Source organism: Trachypithecus francoisi, unplaced genomic scaffold (genome assembly GCF_009764315.1).
Source record: "Trachypithecus francoisi isolate TF-2019V2 unplaced genomic scaffold, Tfra_2.0 Lachesis_group7, whole genome shotgun sequence".
NCBI lineage: Eukaryota > Metazoa > Chordata > Mammalia > Primates > Cercopithecidae > Trachypithecus > Trachypithecus francoisi.
This window is the reverse complement of record NW_022681472.1, coordinates 55,707,802-55,714,885: the sequence shown is the minus strand read 5'-3', so window position 1 is coordinate 55,714,885 and position 7,084 is coordinate 55,707,802. Positions and strand designations below refer to the sequence as shown.

The 7,084-nt window shown below is 36.8% G+C and overlaps 1 protein-coding gene across 6 annotated transcripts in view; it reads right to left on the bottom strand.

Annotated features, from left to right (window-relative positions):
- Window positions 1–7,084, bottom strand: part of VPS13B (vacuolar protein sorting 13 homolog B) — an 869,883-nt gene that overhangs the window by 56,126 nt on the left and 806,673 nt on the right. For all 6 annotated transcript variants that reach the window (XM_033202375.1, XM_033202376.1, XM_033202379.1 and 3 more), the window contains exons 50-51: window positions 6,406–6,594; window positions 3,904–4,050 (exon numbers count right to left, since the gene is read on the bottom strand). In XM_033202375.1, the coding sequence (XP_033058266.1) occupies window positions 3,904–4,050; window positions 6,406–6,594 (336 nt within the window). The remainder of the gene's footprint in view (window positions 1–3,903; window positions 4,051–6,405; window positions 6,595–7,084) is intronic.

Here is a 7,084-nt window from a genome sequence, read left to right as displayed (position 1 = left end):
ACATGGAAATGGAAGGACCTGCTCCTGAATGACTATTGGGTAACTAACGAAATTAAGGCAGAAATAAATGAGTTCTTTGAAACCAGTGAGAACAAAGACAACATAGCAGAATCTGAGACACAGCTAAAGCAGTGTTTAGAGGGATATTTATAGCACCAAATGCCCACAGGAAGAAGCGGAAAAGATTTAAAATCGACACCCTAACATCACAGTTAATAGAACTAGAGAAGCAAGAGCAAACAAATTCAAAAGCTAGCAGAAGACAAGAAATAACTAAGATCAGAGTAGAACTGAAGGAGATAAAGACACAAAAAACCCTTAAAAAAAAAATCAATGAAACCAGGTGCTGTTTTTTTTTTAAAAGATCAACAAATTAGATAAGACTGCTAGCCAGACTAATAAAGAAAAGAGAGAAGAATCAAATAGACAAAATAAAAAACGATAAAGGGGAGATCACCACTGATCCCACAGCAATACAAACTACCATCAGAGAATACTATAAACACCTCTATGCAAATCAACTAGAAAATCTAGAAGAAATGGATGAATACATGGGCACATACATGTTTAAGACTAAACCAGGAAGACATCAAATCCCTGAATAGATCAATAACAAGTTCTGAAATAGAGACAGTAATTAATAGTCTACCAACAAAAAATGCCCAGGACCCTATGTATTCACAGTCAAATTCTACCAGAGGTACAAAGAGGAGGCGGTATCATTCCTTCTGAAACTATTCCAAACAATAGAAAAAGAGGGACTCCTACCTAACTCATTTCACGAGGCCAGCATCATCCTGATACCAAAACCTGGCAGAGACACCACAAAAAAAGAAAATTTGAGGCCAATATCCCTGATGAACATTGATGCGAAAATCCTAATATAAGTACTGGTGAACTGAATCCAGCAGCACATTAAAAATCTTATCCACCAAGATCAAGTCAGCTTCATCCCTGCGAGGCAAGACTGGTTCAGCACACACAAATCAATAAATGTAATCCATCACATAAAAAGAACCAATGACCAAAACCACATGATTATCTCAATAGATGCAAAAAAGGCCTTTGATAAAATTCAACACCCTTCATGCTAAAAACACTCAATAAACTAGGTATTGGTGGAACATATCTCAAAATAATAAGAGCTATTCATGACAAACCCACAGCCAGTATCATACTGAATGGGCAAAAGCTGGAAGCATTCCCTTTGAAAACCATCACAAGACAAGGATGCCCCCTCTCAGCACTCCTATTCAACATAGTATTGTAAGTTCTGGCCAGGGCAATCAGGAAAGAGAAAGAAATAAAGGGTATTCAAATAGGAAAAGAGGAAGTCAAATTGTCTCTGTTTGCAGATGGCATGATTGTATATTTAGAAAACCCCATCGTCTCAGCCCAAATCTCCTTAAGCTGATAAGCAACTTCAGCAAAGTCTCAGAATACAAAATCAATGTGCAAAAATCACAAGCATTCCTATACGCCATTAACAGACAAACAGAGAGCCAAATCATGAGTGAACTCCCATTCACAATTGCTACAAAGAGAATAAAATACCTAAGAATCCAACTTACAAGGGATCTGAAGAACCTCTTCAAGGAGAACTACATGCCACTGCTCAACAAAATAAACGAGGATATATACAAATGGAAAAACATTCCATGCTTATGCATAGGAAGAATCAATATTGTGAAAATGGCCATACTGCCCAAAGTAATTTATAGATTCAATGCTATACCCATTAAGCTACCACTGACTTTCATCACAGAATTAGAAAAAACTACTTTAAACTTCATATGGAACCAAAAAAGAGCCCGCATTGCCAAGACAATCCTAAGTAAAAAGAACAAAGCTGGGGGCATCACGCTGACTTCAAACTATACTGCAAGGCTACAGTAACCAAAACAGCATGGTAGTGGTACCAAAACAGATATAATATATAGAACAATGGAACAGAACAGAGACCTCAGAAATAACACCACACATCTACAACCATTTGATCTTTGACCATCTGATCTTTAACAAGCAAGGGGGAAAGGATTCCCTATTTAATAAATGGTGTTGGGAAAACTCGCTAGCCATATGCAGAAAACTGAAACTCGATCCCTTTCTTACACCTTATACAAAAATTAACTCAAGATGGATTAAAGATTTAAACTAAGACCTAAAATCATAAAAACCCTGGAAGAAAACCTAGGCAATACCATTCAGGACATAGGCATGGGCAAAGACTTCATGACTAAAACACCAAAAGCAATGGCAACAAAAGCCAAAATTGACAAATGGGATCTAATTAAACTAAAGAGCATCTGCACAGCAAAAGAAACTATCATCAGAGTGAACAGGCAACCTAAAGAATGACAGAAAATTCTTGCAATATATCCATCTGACAAAGTGCTAATATCCAGCATCTACAAGGAACATAAACAAATCTACAAGAAAAAACCAGCCCCATCAGAAAGTGGGCAAAGGATATGAACAGACACTTCTCAAAAGAAGACATTTACGTGGTCAACAAACATGAATAAAAGCTTATCATCACTGGTCATTAGAGAAATGCAAATCAAAACCACTATGAGATACCCTCTCACATCAGTTAGAATGGCAATCATTAAAAAGTCAGGAAACAACAGATGCTGGAGAGGATGTGGAGAAATAGGAATGCTTTTACATTGTTGGTGGGAGTGTAAATTAGTTCAACCACTGGAACACACTGTGGCAATTCCTCAAGGATCTAGAACTAGAAAAACCATTTGACTCAGCAATCCCATTACTGGGTATATACCCAAAGGATTATAAATCATTCTACTATAAAGACACATGCACATGTGTGTTTATTGCAGCACTATTCACAATAGCAAAGACTTGGAACCAACCTAAATGCCCATCAGTGAGAGACTGGATAAAGAAAATGTGGCACATACATAGCACAGAACACTATGCAGCCATAAAAGAGAATGAGTTCATGTCCTTTGCAGGGATATAGATGAAGCTGAAAACCATCATTCTCAGCAAACTAACACAGGAACAGAAAACCAAACACCACATGTTCTTGCTCATAAGTGGGAGTTGAACAATCAGAACACGTGGGCACAGGGAGGGGAACATAACACCCCAGGGTCTGTCAGGGAGTGGGGGGAAAGGGAAGGGAGAAATACCTAATGTAGATGTCGGGTTGATGGGTGCAGCAAACCACCATGGCACATGAACACCTATGTAACAAACCTGCATGTTCTACACATGTATCCCAGAACTTAAAGTATAATTAAAAAAAAAAAAAAAAAAAAGGAAAACATCTAAGATGCAATGGAGAGAAAAAAAAAAAAAACAACTCTTCTCTCTTAAAATATAACTATTCATTTTAACTGTACAAAGAACTGAAATTTAGATTTATTTTCCATATATTCTGCCATCAAGATGTTAACATAAATGAGCTAGTACATTTCTACATTTATTCTCCTCATAACCACAGAGCTCACTGCTCGCAGATCCACGGCTCAGTTAGGCCCTAGCCTTTTGCCTGCACGTCTCCCCCAGGCACTGCAGCCTGTGAGACAGATGTGCTTTTCCATGTGACCCAGGAGTCCTCAGGACTATGTGTCTGCTTGTAGGAGTCTAGTGAGCATGCTAGAGGACTGGGCTGGAGCCTCTGTGCAGATGGGACACAGGCAGGACTAATCCAGCAGTGTGTCAGGGCCTCCTTCTTGGTAGGATTTCTGCTCATTAATTACCTTGGAAGCAGTGACCATGACATTCATGGTTTTAATTACAACAAAAATAAGTGAATTTCTCTTTACCTACATTCAGGGTTAGCTTTTCATTTGCTGTAGGTTAAAGAGAAGTTGATCCTATTTATTGTTTCTTTATCAAAACTTAGACAAAAGAATCATGTTATGATTTGCTTACCTCCTTTCCAGAATGGGGACTGGAGACAGATAGCTGTGGTTTATAAAATATTTGATATGGTGTATTATTGATTATTGTAGTCTTGTCTTCAATCTGAATAATTTGTATACCTTGCTGTACCATGGAGGAAATGCAGAACTGACATAACTACAAGATAATTGAGAAAAAAGTAATTTTGACAATACTGTAAGGCATATTAAAATCTCTTGAGTATTCCTAAAAGGTTATTTTATCTAATTGTCTGCCAGGACAGTACCAATTTTACCATTTTTTTTTCCCAGAATATTTAATGGTGTTCCTTTCAGTCTCAGAAATGTTCTGGCCCCTGTCGGTACTCAGTCTACAACATGGTGCTTTAGCAACCCCGTTACTTTTGCTGCTGTTATGTAGTGACAGATAAAAGACTTGTTTTCCGGTTGTTTGACCAATAACATCATAAAGTGTTTATTTAGAAAGCAGGTATATGTAAATAAATGCCACTCATCTTGGCAGAATTCCACCCAGCCTCCTTCCTCCTCCTCCTCCTCATGGTCTCCCAGTAGCTACCTCGCAAATGACTATGATGAACCAAGGAGAGTTCTAAAAACTTCAGTAATGACAACAACGAAGACAATAAGGATTGACCTTCATATATTGCAATATTATGTTCTACTAGTTTCAAGTGCTGTATACATATTAACTCAAAAAATCCTCACAGTACCTACATGGGGGAGTTACTATTATTAACCCCATTTTACAGAAGAGGAAACTGAGGCACAAAGAGGTTAAGTAACTTCCCCAAGGTCACAAAGATGAAGAGGGTCTAACTAGGGGGTTGGAACCCATGCAGTCTGGCTCTGTGGTGCTGCCCTTAACCACTACATGTACCATTTAATTACCTTACCATGTTATGCAAGGAACTGATGTTCAGAGAAGATGTTTCTTGCTTAAACATACCCATCTAGTTAATAATATCAGAACACTGGTTTTCAAAGGGTGGTCTGGGGACCCACAGGGGATCTCTGGGCATGGGGTCCCATGGTCAAAACTATTTGTATAATAATAGTAAGATGCTATTAATCTTTTACAATTGAATTCTCTCATGAATGTACAGTGGAGTTTTCCAGACGTACATGACATGTGATGTTATTACTGTAATAGCTAATGGAATATATCTTTGTATATTCTTGTGTTTTAAAAGTTTCTGTTTTAATTTCTAATCTGGTCAATATTGATATAACCCACAGAAACAAAAGGTCTTTGGGGGTAATCAATAATTTTTAAGAGTATAAAGGGGTCCTGAGACTAAAAAGAGTATAAAGAGGTCCTGAGTCACTACCAAAGCATAATGAGACATCAATATGTTTTCCAACAGTACATTCATTGATTCACAAACATTTATTCAACACTTGCTGTGGCTACTTTGTTAGGTGCTAGAGGTATTGGGTGTTGACTGAATATTATAACATTTTTTCCAGGTTTTGATGGTAGTTCTCAACTTACAACTATTCAACTTTGGGTGATTCATGCTTACAGCTCTTTGCCATTTACACCCATGTTACAGTACTTTGGCTGTCACAGTATAAACATGTGTTGCCCAGACAACTCTGAGGAAATGGATACCAGCCTTGAATGCTGAAGAAAGACCAATTTCTTTGTATCAGGGAAATTTATTTTTTTTAAAGTCACCAAATGACCCTAACTTTTCTCAAAAGACTTTTCAAAGACACCTGTCAAAAATCTAACTTCTCCCCTGAAAAAGGTCATTCTGAATTCTACTACTTTGATGAAGTATCCCTTCTTTTTCTAATTTGGGACAGCTAAAATAATGATGATATTAGAAGTACAGCATAAAACTTCTGCACGGTACACTGTGATATTGTACTTTTATACATAATGTGATTAGTTATATTATTCAGCTAGTTGGTTTTAATAGACTTTAGATTTATACTGAAAAGCACATACCATTTATATTTAAATAACTTACGTTTTTTGTATCTATCTCTAAAACATGGACACCAGTCCACTGTTCAAGAATATAACTTCCACTTATAACCATGGTTCTAGGGGAGATTTAGAATTGATCCACGTAATTTTGCTCAGGATGTCCTTTCCAGAAATATAACCTTTGCTGCAGGAGGAGCCTTTGTCCTTTCACTCTATGCTCAGAATGTTAGTGACTCTACTTTCTGCTCTAAAGAAGGAGGCCAAGTACAATTTGTGGATATTTTGGAGTAAGTTCATTTTCTCCCCACATACTATAAATCAAGTGACTGCTGAGTATTCTGAAATAGAACAATTATTGGATAAATTATGTGACACAGCTTTTATCACTGGTAAAGAAAAAAAAGCACTGTAAAACAGAAAGGTCTAAGAAGTTAAGAAATCAAATGTTTTACTGTTACAAATTGTTTAGAACAAGTAATATGAAAAAGGCATTAAAAAGAAAAAGGCAGATTCATTTTAAACAGGTTAAGGGGATGGTATGCTATTTCCTCCCAGCCACACAGACTTTGATCTTACCTTCTGATGTCCTGGAAAAGCACCAAGTCTTACTTCAGTATCAACAAATGCTTCTTCATCCAATGTCACAACTTCACCATTACCTCCATCTTTCCACTTTGGAGATGTCAGGTTATGGACCAGTTTAATTGCTACTGACTTGTGCACAGTGTTTGTATTTGCCCAGTATATTCCAATTTGAAAAGCTTCCTGGAAAAATAATGCCTTGATTATAAAGTAATTTTCTTAACTTTGATATTTTTTACTTCAATCCTCAGGCTGTTTTAAAAATATTATATAATAGGTCTACTAAGGCAACCAAATATCCCTCCATGGTTTGTGTGTGTGTGTGTGTGTGTGTGTTGTAATGGCAACGTACATTTTATTTTGGCTCCCAATGAATTTTTATTTTTGTACTCACAATGGAATTCATATTTACGGGAGGGAGGGGAAAACCAAACCCAAACAGTGACTACCCTGTAAATACCAAAGGCTTTAAAAACTGAAGGTTTCATCTCATTTGACAAGAGAATAATATGTAACATTAGGTCCACATAGGTCAACATTCCAATTCCATAAGGTAACATCATCTGATTATTTTACAAAAAAAGAAAAAATACAATTGAATAAAGATGTTTATGACCTGGAGCTCAAAAACGGATTCTGAAATTGTTCTCTATCAGAAAGACATTGTATTTAG